Source organism: Bos javanicus, chromosome 15 (assembly GCF_032452875.1).
Source record: "Bos javanicus breed banteng chromosome 15, ARS-OSU_banteng_1.0, whole genome shotgun sequence".
Lineage (NCBI taxonomy): Eukaryota > Metazoa > Chordata > Mammalia > Artiodactyla > Bovidae > Bos > Bos javanicus.
In genome coordinates this window covers 29,882,526-29,902,363 of record NC_083882.1, presented here as the reverse complement: position 1 = coordinate 29,902,363, position 19,838 = coordinate 29,882,526, and the positions used below count along the sequence as shown (strand labels likewise).

At 38.6% G+C, this 19,838-nt stretch overlaps 1 protein-coding gene and 1 non-coding gene across 3 annotated transcripts in view; one reads left to right on the top strand and one right to left on the bottom strand.

Moving 5' to 3' along the window:
• CBL (Cbl proto-oncogene) overlaps window positions 1-19,838 on the bottom strand; it is a 96,388-nt gene that overhangs the window by 68,480 nt on the left and 8,070 nt on the right. For both annotated transcript variants that reach the window (XM_061440564.1, XM_061440565.1), the window contains exon 2: window positions 4,544-4,791. In XM_061440564.1, coding sequence (XP_061296548.1) covers window positions 4,544-4,791 — 248 coding nt within the window. The remainder of the gene's footprint in view (window positions 1-4,543; window positions 4,792-19,838) is intronic.
• On the top strand, window positions 5,746-5,818 carry TRNAG-CCC (transfer RNA glycine (anticodon CCC)). Its single transcript has one exon. It is a non-coding gene; the product is annotated as a tRNA-Gly (tRNA).

Genomic DNA, 19,838 nt, shown 5'->3' with positions numbered 1-19,838 from the left:
CCCACTGACTGCAGCACACCAGGCTCCCCTGTCTTCCACTATCTCCCAGAGTTTGCTCAAATTCATGTGCACTGAGTCAGTGATGCTATCTAACCACCTCATCCTCTGATGCCCCCTTCTCCTTTTGCCTTAAATCTTTCCCAGCATCAGGGTCTTTTCCAGAGAGTAAGCTGTTTGCATTAGGTGGCCAAAGTACTGGAGATTCAGCATCAGTCCTTCCAATGAATATTCAGGTTGATTTCCTTTAGGATTGACTAGTTTGATCTCCCTGCTGTTCAAGGGACTCTCGAGAGTCTTCTAAAGCACCACAGTCCAAAAGCATCAATTCTTCGGCACTCAGCCTTCTTTATGATCCAACTCTCATATCCTTACCTGACTAATGGAAAAACTATAGCTTTGACTAGATGGACCTTTGTTGGCAAAGTGATATCTCTGCTTTTTAATATTCTGTCTAGGTTTGTCATAGCGTTCCTTCCAAGGAGCAAGTGTCTTTTATGGCTGTAGTCACCGTCTGTGATTTTAAAGCCCAAGAAAATAAAATCTTTCACTGCTTCCACTTTTTCCCCTTCTACAGGCCATGAAGTGATAGAACCGGATGCCAAGTAACCCAGGTCAAAAAAACAAGCAGAGGACTCAAACAGACATTTTTCCAGAGAACATACACAAGCAGAGAATAAACATATAAAAAGACTGCTCATTTTATTACTTATTAGGGAAATGAAAATCAAAACAATGAGTATCTACTTCATACCCAGTAAGATGGCTATAACAAAAAAAATATAAGTATTGGTGAGAAGTTGGAACTCTTATATATTGCTTGGGGAATGTAAAATGGTGCAGCTGCAGTGGAAAACAATTTGGTGGTTCCTCAAAATGTTAAATACAGAATTACCATATGACTCAGCAATTCCACTCCTAGATATATATCCAATAGAACTGAAAACATATAGTCTCGCAAAAAATTGCGCATAAATGTTCATAGCAGCATTATTAGTAATAGAAACCATACAAATGTCTGTAATCAAAATGCCAATACAATATCAATAAAATATAATTACAGTATAAATACCCTGGTAGCACGGTAGAAAAGAATCCGCCTACCAATGCAGGAGACACAGGAAACAAGGGTTCAATCCCCAGGTCAGGAAGACCCTTGGGGAAGAAAATGGCAACCCACTCCAGTAATCTTGCCTAGGAAATCCCATGGACAGAGGTGCCTGGTGGACTATGGCCCATGGAGTCGCAAAGAGTTGGATATGACTTAGCGTGCACACACACACACAAATACAATATAAATATAATTTTGCCATAAAAAGGAATGAAGTGATGATCTATGCTATAAGATGGATGAATGGGAAAACACGCTAAGTCAAAGACACTAGACAAAAAAGGCCATATGTAAATGAAATGTTTATTACAGGCAATCCACAGAGACATAAAGTAAATATTATTGATCACCAACGGCTGGGGAGAAGCAGGAGTAGGGAATGGCGAGTGACTGCTAATGAAAATGAGGCTTCTTTTTGGGGTGATAAAAATGTTCTGGAATTAAGTGGTAGTGACAGTTGCACAACTTTGTGAACACACTAAAAACTACTAAATTATATATTTTAAAAGGGTGAATTTTATGGTATATGAATCCTATCTCAATTTTTAAAACTGCATAGGAAAAAAGCCTACTAACAACCAAAATACAGATCACAAAGATCATAAAGCCATATATTTTTCCTTTACCAAAAAAAAATTGTATTCTCACCTCAAATTTATTTATTCCCACTTTATATATAATTTGTACAAGCCTGGTTGTATGGTCAAGCCTATAGTGGATTAAAAGCTTTATATTAGGGGAAATGAAATTGATACCAACAGACATACTGACAGTAAGATTTTTTTTAAAAAGCAAAAGAACTTACAAGCATCTTGTGAAGCCACGTAGTAAGAGCAAACTGGTCTATGCATTTCATTGCATGTATGTGTGCCTGCTGAGTCGCTTCAGTCATGTCTGACTCTTTGTACCCCTATGGACTATAGCCCGCCAGGCTCCTCTGTCCATGGGATTCTCCAGGCAAGAATATTGGAGTGGGTTGCCATGCCCTTACCCAGGGGATCTTCCCCATCTAGGGACTGAACTTGTTTCTTATGTCTCCTTCACTAGCAGGTGGGTTCTTTATCACTAGCACCATTTGGGAAGTCCCACGTACTTCATCAGGTTATGCTTACTAATGACAAACAGCCTGACCCAACAATCTATGTTTATAGTAATGAAAGTAATGAAGATGATTAATATAATAAGAGCTAACCCACTCATTATTTTCCATATGCCAATCACTGTTCTAAGTACCAAACATTTACTTATCAAATTCCCAACAAGAAAATTCACTGTTCTAAGTACCAAACATTTACTTATCAAATTCCCCACAAGAAAAATTATATTATTATCTCATTTTACAGATGAGGAAACCAAGGAATCACACTAAGTAAGTGGAAAAGTTAAGATTCAAACTAAGGCAGCTGGCTTCAGAGTTAATTCTCTTCTTAACCAGTAGACTATCCTGCCTCTCAGTGATGAATTATCAGTCATAAAAATTAAAAAAAGTAAAATGTCAGTCAATGTTCAGTGTGCTCCAAAAAGACTGAAAAATCTACAATTTTTGTTTCATTATTTTAAAAAAGCTGTAGTCCATGAGGTCACAAAGAGTTGCACGACTTAGCAACTGAACAACAATTCAAAAAATAAACAAATAAAACCTTTTCTATAGCAGCATGTTATCAACAGGAGAAATTCTAGAGGTCAAAAAACAGCTCTTTACAATCTGACTCCAACCTGTATTTCCAGCTTATCTATCTCCCCTAGTTCTAGCCAAACCAGACCGCTCACGTTCTTTAAACAGAGCCTGCATTTTCATGCCACTGTGTTAAAGGCCTTTGCTTCACTTCTCTGCCTAGAAAATTCCTTCAAAAGATCCTTCAAAATCTAGCTCAAATAATACTTTCTCTGTGCCACCTTCCCTGATGCCACTAGGCAACACTGTTCATACAGCATTTTGTACATATTTTTATTAAAGCATTTATCACATGACATCAGAATTAAATGCTTAACTCTTCTTTTCACCTCCTAGAATTAGAACCTAGTACACTGTGGATGATAAATAAAATTATTCTTAAGTTACGGTACTTAATAAAGTCCAAAATTACTTTTATTTTAATTTAGCAATACAAAATGACTGATTAGCTAATGTCTAAGTAGTCACGGTTTTAACAAAAGCCATAAAATTTAAATAATTTAAGTAGACAAAGGTCATTTTCATATAAATTAGATATTATAAAAGTTCCTACAAATAGAATTCAGTCACCAGAAATCTTCTTAAGAAGAAAATTCTAATACTCTAGACCAAACCTGAGTCATTTGTCACAGTAAAGTTAACATGAGTAATGATGTGGGTAAAATTTTAAGTGAAAGATGAAAGTTCCCAGAATCTAAGCCAATAGAATCAAAGTCTACAAGGATACCATTTAATAAATTACTCCTTGGCACATTGACTGAATGCCCTCAGAAATTATTGTCCCTCCCAATTCAAGTCACTCCTCAAGAGTAAGTTACTCCCTAAAAAGTTCTAACAGAATTTATATCTTATTACTTGTTCCAGGTGAGTTAATATTTAATTCCGACTGGACAAAACACAACTATACAATATATGCAATCAATCTATTTCTCTCCCAATACATAATTTACAACAACCAAGCCAATAACACACGGAACCGCCAATACAGTTTTTAGCATTTAATAATTACAAAAGAATACTTAATGGTTCCTCAAATATTTATTGAATTAACTGCATTTTGCCAATTCTATTTGAAAAGTATTCTATTTTCTCTATTTGAAAAGCTACCTTACCTATAAAGAAAATGTCATTTCACTTAGGTTTATTTTTTTTTAAAGTTATCCAAACTACTAGCTAATTTTTTTCTATTATCCCCAACTTATAACCTTACTTAATATGCTACCAGCTCAGGCAAATGAGGCTTCCCAGATGGAGCTTGTGGTAAAGAACACGGCTGCCAATGCAGGAGACGTATGTAAGAGACACAGGTTTGATCCCTAGGTGGGGGAAGATCCCCTGGAGAAGGGCATGGCAACCCACTCCAGTATTCCTGCCTGGAGAATCTCATGGACAGAGGAGCCTGGTGGGCCACAGCTCATGGTCCAAATATGACCCCTTACTATTTACTGTCAACTCCAACTTCTTTCTTTCAAACTCACCTATCCACAAACTTCCAGATCTCTAAAAAACCGCCTGTCTCCAGCTCATCTTCCTGACTGTAAGTCACTCACTTTTCAGAGGTTAAATGAATGATCAGAGCTAGGGATGGATCACTACCCTCCAAGGCAACCTTTAACACAAAACACAGCTTTAAGTCAAAATGTTAACTTTGCATTCTATTTCTGTTGACATAAAATTAAAACCAACTCCACTATTTCTACGTGTTACCCATTCGGGCAGTCACAGACCTGAATAAATATTTGTGTAGTATTCTCCATTACCTAGGCTGAGAATTCTCCTCATACATTCTTTCTTTCCCCTCCTTGAAGAGGCTTATGGTCTGCTTAGTTTTCTTCATCAAATTCTCCATGAACACCCTAAAATACTCATTTTCTCCAAGTGTCTCCATCTTCCCCTCATATCTTGACAAGATAGTGCGGAGATGCTGGTAGGTATCTGGCAGCAGGTCTAAGATATAAGGTGGGCTATTCTTTAGCGCCAGCTTTGGGTTCTGACACAACCGCACCACCTGCAACAAACGGAAAAGAAGGACTATTACTTGGAGGATCTTACGGGCAACTTCCTTTTTTAAATTTAAAAAAGTTATAAAATATGTGCTCTTTTGCAAAAATATGAAAAATGCACAAGAATATAAGAAATGATCCATAACACCCCCCTACAGGCAATCACTTTTAGCAGTCCCCCAAAAGGGTGGGTTCTTAAAACTGTATTTAACAGTTCAGATAACACACAGAAGACTAAACAATTGGGGTGGGGGAGACACCCACACACATGCCTAAAAAAAGCTAGACGAAGTACAGCAAGTTCCTTTGAAATGCATGGCTCATCCCACAACAGAACAAAGAAAATTTCCAGGGGCACAAATAAAGAACATGGCTGCCCTGGGAGGAAAACCTTGGAAACGTAGGAGCCTAGAGCTTTGACGACCACTGGGGGACAGGAGCACAGGCTCTTGGACCCAGCAAAGACCCAGCAAAGAGTTGAAACCAACTCTTTCAAGACACCATTTCTTCCCATTTAAATGCAAGACTCTCAGAATGTGCTTGGTGATTCATTTTACCTTCTTTTAAACTTTTTTGAGTTCTTAGCTTTAAGTAGGTCTCTTTTTAAAAAACATATAGTCAGATTTTTTTAATCCAATGTAACAATCTTTGTTTTTTGACTGGTGAGTTTAGTACATTTTCTATTCGTTATAATGATTAATGATTTGTATTCATTCCTATTCTTATTTAGCACTTTCCATTTACATAGATTTTTCTGTGTCTGAAAAAAACATAAATTAGTGGAACAATAACATCTATTTCAGTAAAGAAATAGACCCACACATATATAGACCCTTGACTTATCACAATGGAGTGATGATCTTTCCAAAAACAGTAGTGGTACAATCACACAGGAAAAAAAGAAAGTCAAACTAAACCCTCACCTTATACTATACAATAAACAAAACAAATCAAGGACTTCCCTGGTGGTCCAGTGGTTAAGACTCTGCACTCCCAATGCAGGGGACACAGGTTTGATCCCTGGCCAGGGAACTAAGATCCCATGTGCTATACAGCATGGCCAAAAAATAAGATAAATAAAATAAAGAGAATCCACTCTTCAAAAAAAAGACAAAACAAAACAAAAAACCTAGATGGGTTCTAGATCTAAATGTGAAAGGCAGCTTTAGAAGATAGGAAAACTATCTTTCATTACCTCATGATGGAGAAAAAATTCTGAAACAGGACCATAACTACATTAGCAATAAAGGAAAATATTAAAGTCTATTACACTCTAAAAGAACTTCTAGATACCATGAAAGAGTAAAAATGCATGTACAGAAACAGAGAAGATATTCATAATATGTATATATTAAGACATATATATATATATGTCCAGAATATATAAAGAGCATCTACAAATCAGTAAAGAAGATACAACCTAATACAAAATGAACAGAAGACTTGAACAAAAACACAACAAAAGAAGATATCCAAATAACCACTAAACATACGAAATGGTCCTTGGTCTTATTAATCATTTTAATTTCATTAAAATGAAAATCATATGCTCACAACTACCACTACATACACCAAACTGGTAATGCTAATCACTGGAAAGGAGCAAGGACCTTCATATACTACTGGTGGGAATCCAAGCTAATAAAACCGCCTTGAAAAACAGTTCAGCACTATATTGTCAGGCTAAAGATTTATATGCTGTACGAACCTGCAGATCTCCACCTGGAAAGGTATACTAGGATACACATACAAAAATATGTAACACCTAACAACTACAAACAACCCAAATGTCCATCAACAGTAGAGTGGATAAATTGTAGTATATTTATTAGCAATAATACACTACGATATTGGAGAAGGAAATAGCAACCCACTCCAGTACTCTTGCCTGGACAAGGACAGAAGAGCCTGGCAGGCTACAGTCCATGGTGTCGCAAGAGTCGAACACGACTTAGTGACTACACCACCACCACCACACTACCACGTGGATGCTCCTCTCAAAACAGATCTAAAGAAACCAGAAAACAAAATATACACATATATGACTACACTACTGTTACAAAGATATCCCATTAAATTGTTGAGATGTGCATACATAGGTGGTAAAAATGTGAGTAACAGAAAAAAATAAACTTTATTTTATTTGCAGCTGATATAACTGTCCATGATTAAAATAAAGGAGAACTGACAAACCATTAGAAACAAACAGTCTAACAGGTTACTGGATTCAAAAGTAACCTGGATTCAAAGCCAATAAACCAAAACAGTATTCATAAACATTTTATAAATAATTTGAAAACATGATTTTAATTGTTGTCATTTTAAATGGCTTAAATAAAATTTTAAGGCTCCTAGGAATACATCTAACAATGTGCAAGACTTGTATGAAGAAAATTATTAAACTTTACTGAAGAACGTAAAAACAGAAATTAAGGAAGAATTGTATCATGTTTAAGGAAATGTCACTTCTCCCCCAAGTTAGTATATAAATTCAGGGCACTTCCTATCAAAACCCCAAAGAGCTTTTTCGCAGAACTTAACAAGTTGATCCCAAACTCACATGGAATAAAAACAAACGAAAACCAGTCAAGCCTATTTTGAAGTAGGGGGTATTTACCCAATGGGCTATCAAGACTCTTTCACATCTTATAATTAAAATAATGTGATATCACCCAAAGACAGATAAATGACCAAATGGATAAGAAGAGAGACCAAACAGAGACACACACGTATAGAAATTCAGTATCAGAAGCGGCATTACAAATAAGTTCACGAGGAGTTCCCTGGTGATCCAGTAGTTAGGACTCTGCACTTCTACTTCGGGGGCACAGGTCCTCTCCCTGGTCAGGGAACTAAGATCCTGCATGCCCTGAGGCATGGCCAAAAAAAAAAAGCAAACCCACAAAACAATTAAAGAGAAAAACTACTGGAAAACTGGTTATCCATATGGAAAAAAATATATCCCTTACACATTACGTAAGAAGTAAATTTGCAGTGAATTAAAGATTTTGTGCAGAGAAAAAGCTTTGAAGATTTTAGGAAAAAAATTTGGAAAATATTTGTTGAACTTTATGATCTCAAAGGGGAAGTATTACTTAAGACACACAAACAAATCATAACCATAAACAAAACAAAAGACAACCCACAGAATGGAAGAAAATGTTCTCAAACAAAGCAACTGACAAGGGATTAATCTCCAAAATATACAAACAGCTCATTCAGCTCAATTTCAAAAAACAAACAACCTAATCAAAAAATAAGAGGAAGATCTAAATAGACACATCTTCAAAGGAGACATACAAATGGCCAAACACAGGAAAAGAAGCTCAACATCATTAATTAGTAGAAAAATGCAAATCAAAACTACAGTGAGGAAATCACCTTACACTGGTCAGACTGCTGCTGCTGCTAAGTCGCGACAGTCGTGTCCGACTCTGTGCAACCCCATGGATGACAGCCCACCAGGCTCCCCCATTCCTGGGATTCTCCAGGCAAGAACACTGGAGTGGGTTGCCATTTCCTTCTCCAGTGCATGAAAGTGAAAAGTGAAAGTGAAGTCGCTCAGTCGTGTCAGACTCTTCGAGACCCCATGGACTGTAGCCTACTAAGGCTCCTCTGTCCATGGGATTTCCTAGCCATCATCAAAAAGTCTACAAATGGGGGGCTAGTGGTTAGGATTCTGGGCTTTCAACTGCATGGCCTGGGTTCAATCCCTGATCAGGGAACTGAGATCCTGCAAGCCGAGATGTGCGCCAAAAAAAAAAAAAATTTCTTACACTTAAGGCATGATTTTGTTGTGCAGAATATAACTGGCTTTCTTTTAATCCATCCTGACAATCTTTGGTTTTAACTAATTTGACCTGTTTACACTTCAATTATGAAACTTATTATTGCAGGCCAAATACTGCCAATTTCATATGGTTCACTTAATAAGTTCTGACAGTATAGTGAATAATAAAATAATTCACTGTTTCCAATGGGTGTCTCTCGTTTCATATTCCTTTACCTCCCCTTTCTAGCCCTCATTTAGTTTTCCTGTTTATTGTCCCAATTTTCGCCATTAGCTTGTCAAATATATATTCTTCTGCTACTCTTTAAAGGAACACCTTAGTAATTATAAAATGCACTCTGACTCATGAAAACTTCTATCAAGTAGTACTTTTACACTTCCCAGACAATGCAAGGGACATGGAGCACTAACTCCATTTACTCTTTTCAAGTCATGTGCTATTACTATCATACATTTTAATCCCAAATAGCGTATCAAGTTCGTAAGTCATTATTACTATTTATTATTTTATACAGACAACATTCATTCATATTTACCCACATAACCACCCTTCCCAATCCTCTTCATTGTGTCTGAAACCATTTTCCTTCAGCCTAAAGAATACCCTATGCCCTTTAGGGTATAGGCTATGGGCTGTAAGTTCTCCTCAGCTACAGGCATACCTCGGAGATACCACCATTTCCAGACCAAACCACTGCAATGAAGGGAGTACTGCTTTATAGCAACTCACATAAAATTTTTGGTTCCCCAGTGCACATAAGCTATCTTTATATTATACTGCAGACTACTAAGTGTGCAATAGTAATGTGTCTTTTAAAATAATCTACATACCTTGATTTTAAAATATTACTAAAAAATTGCTTATCTTCAACTGACAACACAGGGCTGCCACAAACCTTCAATTTATAAAAAATGTGTTATCTGTTAAGTGCAATAAAATGAAGTATGCCTTCTGGACACCACTGTTCCTGCTGAAAAGTCATGCTGTCAGTCTCGCTGCTGCACCTTTAAATATAAAATGTCTTTTATGCTGTGGTTGCTCATAAGATTTCTCTTTTCTTCAGGCTTTACTAATAATGTGCCTCGGTGCAGTTTACTCTGGATTTTTCCTGGTGTTGAGAACACTTTTTAAATTTATGACTTCATTTTCACCAGTTTTGGAAAATTCTCAACCAATTTCTTATCAAACACAGCTTCTGCCTCATTCTCTTTATTCTCTTTCTCAACTTCAAGTACTTGTCCATGAGAACTTTGCTCAGCATTCCATATGCCTCACATACTCTCCATCCTTTTGTCTCTCAATGCTTCAGTCTAGATTTTTTTCTGACTTATCTTCCACTTCACTAGATTTTCCTTCAGCTTTATACTGTTAAACCCAACCACTGAGTTCTTAACAATCAGTTCTTCTGTTTTTCAGTTCTAGAATTTCTATTTCATTATTTACCATTTCAGATCTCTGACAAAATTATCAATTTTACTTTCAATTCTTCTAAGACAATAATCATAGATATAAACCCATGACTGACAACTCAAATATCTGTATCCTTTGTATTTTTCTATTATCAATCTTTCCTGTTCATTGTGGTTTATCTTTTCATAAGGCTTCATAATTTTTATGGAGGGCTGAACACTGTATATAAAAAATTATAAAGATAATCTGAGGCTATGGATGATATTATTCAGAAAGGATTTACTTTTGCTTCTAGCAAACAGATTAGCTAGGGACACGAGGAATTCCAGGTCATCTTAAACTAACCCAAAACTGAGATTTAAACACTGGGTTTCACTCTTCAGGTCCCTGTAAAGACAGAAGTAAATTACTCCTATAATTCAGGCCCTCAGGGACTCGACCCCCAAATCTAGAGTGTTTCCCTCCACCCTGGGAGGCCCTAATTGCAGTTCTTTGTCCTCCATGACATGAGCATTTTGAAAATTCTATTTGGCCTCTTCACCTATTGCTTTCAGAATCAACAATGACCTCATGGGCAAGGCAGCCTCAAAAATCAGGCTTACCTTTCAGAGCCTTCCTTATCTTCCAGATCCTGGCCTCTAATTCCTCACTGCCTTTATAGCGCTTTGACCTCTTCTAGCTTCTCTAGTTCTCGCTCTCTTTTAGCTTCTCTCTCTAATGCCAGCAGCATTATTTGGTTCCAAACCACCTTATTACCAAATTCAGACTTAAATTGAAGAAAGTAGAGAAAATCACTAGACCATTCAGGTATCAGATCAGATCAGATCATAACAGTCGCTCAGTGATGTCCAACTCTTTGCGACCCCATGAATCACAGCACGCCAGGCCTCCCTGTCCATCACCAACTCCCAGAGTTCACTCAGAGTCACGTCCATGGAGTCAGTGATGCCATCCAGCCATCTCATCCTCTGTCATCCCCTTCTCCTCCTGCCCCCAATCCCTCCCAGCATCAGAGTCTTTTCCAATGAGTCAACTCTTCGCATGAGGTGGCCAAAGTACTGGAGTTTCAGCTTTAGCATCATTCCTTCAAAGAAATCCCAGGGCTGATCTCCTTCAGAATGGACTGGTTGCATCTCCTTGCACTCCAAGGGACTCTCAAGAGTCTTCTCCAACACCACAGTTCAAAAGTATCAATTCTTTGGCGCTCAGCCTTCTTCTTTACAGTCCAACTCTCACATCCATATATGACCACTGGAAAAACCATAGCCTTGACTAGACGAACCTTTGTTGTCAAAGTAATATCTCTGCTTTTGAATATGCTATCTAGGTTGGTCATAACTTTCCTTCCAAGGAGTAAGCGTCTTTTAATTTCATGGCTGCAGTCACCATCTGCAGTGATTTTGGAGCCCAGAAAAATAAAGTCTGACACTGTTTGCACTGTTTCCCCATCTATTTCCCATGAAGTGATGGGACCAGATGCCATGATCTTTGTTTTCTGAATGTTGAGCTTTAAGCCAACTTTTTCACTCTCCTCTTTCACTTTCATCAAGAGGTTTTTTAGTTCCTCTTCACTTTCTGCCATAAGGGTGGTGTCATCTGCGTATCTGAGGTTATTGAGATTTCTCCCGGCAATCTTGATTCCAGCTTGTGTTTCTTCCAGTCCAGCGTTTCTCATGATGTACTCTGCATATAAGTTAAATAAACAGGGTGACAGTATATAGCCTTGACATACTCCTTTTCCTATTTGGAACCAGTCTGTTGTTCCATGTTCAGTTAGAACTGTTGCTTTCTGACCTGCATACAGGTTTCTCAAGAGGCAGGTCAGGTGGTCTGTTATTCCCATCTCTTTCAGAATTTTCCACAGTTTGTTGTGATCCACACGGTCAAAGGCTTTGGCATAGTCAATAAAGCAGAAATAGATGTTTTTCTGGAACTCTCTTACTTTTTCCATGATCCAGTGGATGTTGGCAATTTGATCTCTGGTTCCTCTGCCTTTTCTAAAACCTGCTTGAACATCAGGAAGTTCACGGTTCACGTATTGCTGAAGCCTGGCTTGGAGAATTTTGAGCATTACTTTACTAGCATGTGAGATGAGTGCAATTGTGCGGTAGTTTGAGCATTCTTTGGCATTGCCTTTCTTTGGGATTGGAATGAAAACTGACCTTTTCCGGTCCTGTGGCCACTGCTGAGTTTTCCAAATTTGCTGGCATATTGAGTGCAGCACTTACACAGTATCATCTTTCAGGATTTGAAATAGCTCAACTGGAATTCCATCACCTCCACTAGCTTTGTTCGTAGTGATGCTTTCTAAGGCCCACTTGACTTCACATTCCAGGATGTCTGGCTCTAGGTCAGTGATCACACCATCGTGATTATCTGGGTCGTGAAGAACTTTTTTGTACAGTTCTTCTATGTATTCTTGCCACCTCTTCTTAATATCTTCTGCTTCTGTTAGGTCCATACCATTTCTGTCCTTTATCGAGCCCATCTTTGCATGAAATGTTCCCTTGGTATCTCTGATTTTCTTGAAGAGATCTCTAGTCTTTCTCATTCTGTCGTTTTCCTCTATTTCTTTGCATTGATCGCTGAAGAACGCTTTCTTATCTCTTCTTGCTATTCTTTGGAACTCTGCATTCAGATGTTTATATCTTTCCTTTTCTCCTTTGCTTTTCGCTCATTCCCTTATGATTATACAGTGGAAGTGAGAAATAGATTTAAGGGCCTAGATCTGAGAGTGCCTGATGAACTATGGAATGAGGTTCGTGACACGTGATAGGGATCAAGACCATCCCCATGGAAAAGAAATGCAAAAAAGCAAAATGGCTGTCTGGGGAGGCCTTACAAATAGCTGTGAAAGGAAGAGAAGCGAAAAGCAAAGGAGAAAAGGAAAGATATAAGCATCTGAATGCAGATCTCCGAAGAATAGCAAGGAGAGATAAGAAAGCCTTCCTCAGTAATCAATGCAAAGAAATAGAGGAAAACGACAGAATGGGAAAGACTAGAGATCTCTTCAAGAAAATCAGAGATACCAAGGGGACATTTCATGCAAAGATGGGCTCGATAAAGGACAGAAATGGTATGGACCTAACAGAAGCAGAAGATATTAAGAAGAGGTGGCAAGAATACATAGAGGAACTGTACAAAAAAGATCTTCACGACCCAGATAATCATGATGGTGTGATCACTGACCTAGAGCCAGACATCCTGGAATGTGAAGTCAAGTGGGCCTTAGAAAGCATCACTACGAACAAAGCTAGTGGAGGTGATGGAATTCCAGTTGAGCTATTCCAGATCCTGAAAGATGATGCTGTGAAAGTGCTGCATTCAATATGCCAGCAAATTTGGAAAACTCAGCAGTGGCCACAGGACTGGAAAAGGTCAGTTTTCATTCCAATCCCAAAGAAAGGCAATGCCAAAGAATGCTCAGACTACTGCACAATTGCACTCATCTCACATACTAGTAAAGTAATGCTCAAAATTCTCCAAGCCAGGCTTCAGCAATACGTGAACCGTGAACTTCCTGATGTTCAAGCAGGTTTTAGAAAAGGCAGAGGAACCAGAGATCAAATTGCCAACATCCACTGGATCATGGAAAAAGTAAGAGAGTTCCAGAAAAACATCTATTTCTGCTTTATTGACTATGCCAAAGCCTTTGACCGTGTGGATCACAACAAACTGTGGAAAATTCTGAAAGAGATGGGAATAACAGACCACCTGACCTGCCTCTTGAGAAACCTGTATGCAGGTCAGAAAGCAACAGTTCTAACTGAACATGGAACAACAGACTGGTTCCAAATAGGAAAAGGAGTATGTCAAGGCTATATACTGTCACCCTGTTTATTTAACTTATATGCAGAGTACATCATGAGAAACGCTGGACTGGAAGAAACACAAGCTGGAATCAAGATTGCCGGGAGAAATCTCAATAACCTCAGATACGCAGATGACACCACCCTTATGGCAGAAAGTGAAGAGGAACTAAAAAACCTCTTGATGAAAGTGAAAGAGGAGAGTGAAAAAGTTGGCTTAAAGCTCAACACTCAGAAAACGAAGATCATGGCATCTGGTCCCATCACTTCATGGGAAATAGATGGGGAAACAGTGTCAGACTTTATTTTTCTGGGCTCCAAAATCACTGCAGATGGTGACTGCAGCCATGAAATTAAAAGACGCTTACTCCTTGGAAGGAAAGTTATGACCAACCTAGATAGCATATTCAAAAGCAGAGACATTACTTTGCCAACAAAGGTCCGTCTAGTCAAGGCTATGGTTTTTCCTGTGGTCATGTATGGATGTGAGACTTGGACTGTGAAGAAGGCTGAGGGCCGAAGAATTGATGCTTTTGAACTCTGGTGTTGGAGAAGACTCTTGAGAGTCTCTTGGACTGCAAGGAGATGCAACCAGTCCATTCTGAAGGAGATCAGCCCTGGGATTTCTTTGAAGGAATGATGCTAAAGCTGAAACTCCAGTACTTTGGCCACCTCATGTGAAGAGTTGACTCATTGGAAAAGACTCTGATGCTGGGAGGGATTGGGGGCAGGAGGAGAAGGGGACGACAGAGGGTGAGATGGCTGGATGGCATCACCGACTCGATGGACGTGAGTCTGAGTGAACTCCGGGAGTTGGTGATGGACAGGGAGGCCTGGCGTGCTATGATTCATGGGGTCGCAAAGAGTCGGACACGACTGAGCGACTGAACTGAACTGAAACAACCTATTCTAACATTGGTAGAAGAAGAAATCTGACTTCCTATGCTTTAATTTATATTTTTAAATTCCTATTTTCTTGTGTCACCAAAAGCTTATATAAACTTTTTAAGGACATCTAAATGATTGTACTCTATGGACATACTGCATCTTAAACCATCTCTTCCACTTTAACATTAATATTGTTTTTAAGTCTTCGCTATTACAAATATCACTGCGACGAACAACTTTGGAACCACTAGGTCCATCTAGAACGATTGCAAAATTCCAATTTAATTACTAAGTGTTCTTCAAATGATGTAAGAGCATATGAAAATTTTTAAACTAAATATTTTATCCTCTGTACATCATTTCCTGTACTCTTGAAATATAGCCCTATATAAGCCTAGCAATAAAGACAAGCTGAATCAACAAAAATATCTGATTTATGAATATTTTAACAGTGTTTTAGGAAGCGGCTCATCCTATTAAGGGGTTCAAGCCAAAAGGGAACAAGACAGCCAAGAAACAGGACTCTACCTCAGAAGACAATATACTTGAAATGCAACAGAGTTATGAACTCATACTGATTTTTAAAAAGTAGTCTTCGATTTGTAAGTATTACATTCCAAAATCTCATTTGTAAGGCAGGTATTTATGATTGAGAATATACATTTATAATAAAAATTAAAATGGTAGGTTCTTAAATTAGTCCATGGAAGGAGTTAGGGGACAGTGACATTGAGACTAAGAGACCAAGACTGAAGGTTTTTATTCTCAGAGACTACTGAATGTGTTTTACATGGATAAAGAACCAGAAGTGAAGATAAATTAAATGGGGTCTACAACACAGCTGCTGCTGCTGCTGCTGCTAAGTCACTTCAGTCGTGTCCAACTCTGTGTGACCCCATAGACAGCAGCCCACCAGGCTTTGCCATCCCTGGGATTCTCCAGGCAAGAACACTGGGGTGGGTTGCCATTTCCTCCTCCAATCCATGAAAGTGAAAAGGCAAAGTGAAGTCACTCAGTCGTGTCCGACTCTTCGTGACCCCATGGACTGAAGCCCACCAGGCTCCTCCATCCATGGGATTTTCCAGGCAAGAGTACTGGAGTGGGTGCTAGGAACACTAAACACCTAATACCATAAAAAGAAGGGACACCTTCTTCCCCTAAAACAGGAAGAAAGGGAGAGAGGACAGGTTGAAATAAACACAAATATTTAAGAAGGTTGCACCTGGTTTTGATTTTTCTCAATGTACCCATTCAACAAATATGTCAGGCACTGGGACATAAAAGTGAAAATAAAATAATCATGAATCTGAGAGGAATCAAGCAATAAACAACAAAAGGAAATCAATAAAAAAAAAATCAGCTTCTTTGCAGATAATTAAAATAGAATAAGAAAATACTGAATGACACTGTAGCATAGTGAGTAGGGAAAGCTTCTCTAAGATGAACTTAGGCTCAGTTAAAATTATAGGAAGGAGCCAGTCATGTAGAATCAGCAGAAGAGTAGGCCAAACAGAGAGAACAACTCATCCAACAGCCCTAGAGTGGGAACGGGTTTGGATCTGAGGAACAGAAAGGTCAGTGAGACTAAAATGTAAAGAGCAACGTGAAGAGGGTCATTGAGAGAGAGATGAGGAGCATCAGTGAATTAAAAAGGAGAAAGTAAGAGAAAGCCTAAAATATAAGTTTTTATGTGTTGAATTAAAATTAAAATGTTTTAATACAACAAGATTATACCAAATAGCCGCATCAGAATGTCCTGTTTCAGTCTTTTACTTTCAGTAAATTTCTTAACCTCTGAGCCTCAGTTTTTACCTGTTTAAGACAAATGATAATACCCACCTCATTATAAGTGTTTATGAAGGGACTGCACAATTTCAAAAAAAAGCAGACATTTAAGGCTCGACCCCTCCCCATTTCCATACAATTTGACCAGGTTTATCTGCAGGTTACCTAGGAATTATCTATTGAAGACAGGTTAGACCTCACATAACCCTTTGATGACTCCCAGAAATTGACATCATTATTCCTACCATCCTGGCCATGCCGCAGGTAACCTTCCAAACGTGTATGGTCTCAGACTACTTCGTAACCAAAAGATGGAGAAAAGGCAGCAAGCCTCCCAAGAATAGGGTGACCAACAATCTGCAAAAGCTACAGTATCCACTCCTTCAAAGGTTCAAATCAAGCAGAGATCCCTCCAAGTTTATTATATCCAGGGCCACACACCCCTAACCCATATATTCTCCCTGCTGCTGCTAAGTCACTTCAGTTGTGTCTGACTCTGTGAGACTCCATAGATGGCAGCCCACCAGGCTCCTCTGTCCCTGGGATTCTCCAGGCAAGAACACTGGAGTGGGTTGCCATTTCCTTCTTCAATGCATGAAAGTGAAAAGTGAAAGTGAAGCCGCTCAGTTGCACCTGACTTTTCGAGACCCCATGGACTGTAGCCTACCAGGCTCCTCCGTCAATAGGATTCTCCAGGCAAGAGTAGTAGAGTGCGGTGCCATTGCCTTCTCCTATATTCTCCCTATTTGAAAGCAAATGTATTAAGAATTCAGGCTAAAATGCAGTATTTGCCTAATACCTATGGAAAAAAAGGTATACTCCCTTCCAATAACAAAACTAAACTAAAATTGTTCTGCCCAGCCTATAATAAGCAAACAATAAATGCTGTTAATGACAATGAACTGAAAAACCATATTACCCCTCACAACAAACAGATTTAAAATACCATGAGTTTTAAAATGTCTCCTAAACACTTGAGTAGTTCACATTTTTGAACCACCACCATCCCATGGTACATCCCATGAATGTTACCAGTCCCTCCTTAGAATGTGACCTCATAAAGATCGTTTGTAGATTAAATATCTGCTTTCCTCAAGATATTTCAAAGATAAATCATCACATGACCAGGAAAATCAGCACTCCACTGACAACTCAGAGTCTTTAGCACTAACACAGACCATAAAGAAAGTATATAGGTAGAGTAACTTTATTGATATTAAAATCTCCAGAAAAAAAAATTCCCTAAATATTTAGAGCCTCTAGGGGGAAAGTTTCCCAAAGCCTTTGTGAATAATTCAAGTCAATAGTTAACAAACATCAAAAGCCAAAAGAACCTGCCTTTACTACTTAGGGATACAAGGTGGCTCAGACATTAAAGGCATCTGCCTACAATACAGAAGACCTGGGTTTAATCCCTGGGTCAGGAAGATCCCCCTGGAGAAGGAAATGGCAACCCACTCCAGTACGCTTGCCTGGAAAATCCCATGGATGGACGGAGGAGCCTGGTAGGCTACAGTCCATGGGGTCGCAAAGAATTTTAAACACTTAGTTTTCATTAACCTCTAAAGTACAAATGAGCATTCTGAGCTTTAAAACTTCATCAGAAAATTTTCTGAAAGATATTTTTCTTCTTAGTCTATTCTCCATTTGACTAATTTTATTTCACTTTACAAGTCCTGGAATACAAAAATGGCTTCCTTTTGTTTGCTTCTGCCTGTACATTTACAGCATCACTCAGAACAATGTCAAAAAGAAACACTCAGCTCCGGGAAACCACAATATTCTTGTACAGCTGCCATATACTCCATTCATAATAGCTTCCTTGCTGGCCTAGCACCTTCCTTTGCTTCTGCCAAGGGCTCAATGGTCAACAAAAAAAATTTTGGAAAGGCTATGATTACAATAAAGAGGAATAAATTATGGTTGGAAACTACCTAATTCTATTCTGAACACAGAATCTTCTATAACACTAAGGAATTAAATTTCTAGTTAGAAAACTATAAGCTTATAGTTTTAGTATAACTTATAGACTATGAATGATTAAGTATTTTTATCTCTGTAACCTTAACTTATCCATGGAAGCATTTTTCATTTCAAACTTTTTTGTATGATAAAAAGCATGATTAAAATAACCACTATGCTTCAAAATCAAGTATTTAGTATGGTGAACTATACATAAAACACAGAAAATTTGACTACAGTTTTAAAGAATCAGTTGCTCAAGAGAAGAAGAAGTATACCAGAAAGGACTAGGAGCCAAGAGACCCGGGTCCTAGTCTGGTGACTGGCATTAACTGGCCATGTGACCTTGAGCAGGTTACTCATCTTTCTGGGACTCTCCCTCTACAAATTAAGAGTTAGATCAATTAATTTCTTAAAGTCTTCTTAAAGCTTCAAATTTTAGAAACTAATCAACATAGAAACTTAAAAGAGATTTTAAGTTTTACAAGTGTAACTACACAGTAAAGCTTTTAAGTGAAAACGACTCCTGACGTTTTTCAAAGAGAAATCAGAAACCAATATTTTTTTAAGAGAAACATATCATCACTAGTGATGGTCCCAAGGAAAAAAAGTCTTTTACTTCTAATTACTATTCTCCATTATTGACTTATCAAAACCCATCCAGGGACCTGAACTATAACTACTACCCAGTACACTTCAGTTCAGTTGCCCAGTCATGTCCAACTCTTTGCGACCCCATGAATCACAGCACGCCTAGGCCTCCCTGTCCATCACCAACTCCTGGAGTTCACTCAAACTCACGTCCATCAACTCGTTGATGCCATCTAGCCATCTCATCTTGTGTCGTCCCCTTCTCCTCCTGCCCCCAATCTCTCCCAGCATCAGAGTCTTTTCCAATGAGTCGGCTCTTCGCTCAAGGTGGCCAAAGTATTGGAGTTTCAGCTTTAGCATCAGTCCTTCCAATGAACAGCCAGGACTGATCTCCTTTAGAAGGGACTAGTTGGATCTCCTTGCAGTCCAAGGGACTCTCAAGAGTCTTCTCCAACACCACAGTTCAAAAGCATCAATTCTTTAGCACTCAGCTTTCTTCACAGTCCAACTCTCACATCCATTCCTGACCAATGGAAAAACCATAGCCTTGACTAGATGGACCTTTGCTAGCAAAGTAATGTCTCTGCTTTCGAATATGCTATCTAGGTTGGTCATAACTTTCCTTTCAAGGAGTAAGCGTCTTTTAATTTCATGGCTGCAGTCACCATCTGCAGTGATTTTGGAGCCGAAAAAAATAAAGTCTGACACTGTTTCCACTGTTTCCCCATCTATTTCCCATGAAGTGATGGGACCAGATGCCATGATCTTTGTTTTCTGAATGTTGAGTTTTAAGCCAACTTTTTCACTCTCCTCTTT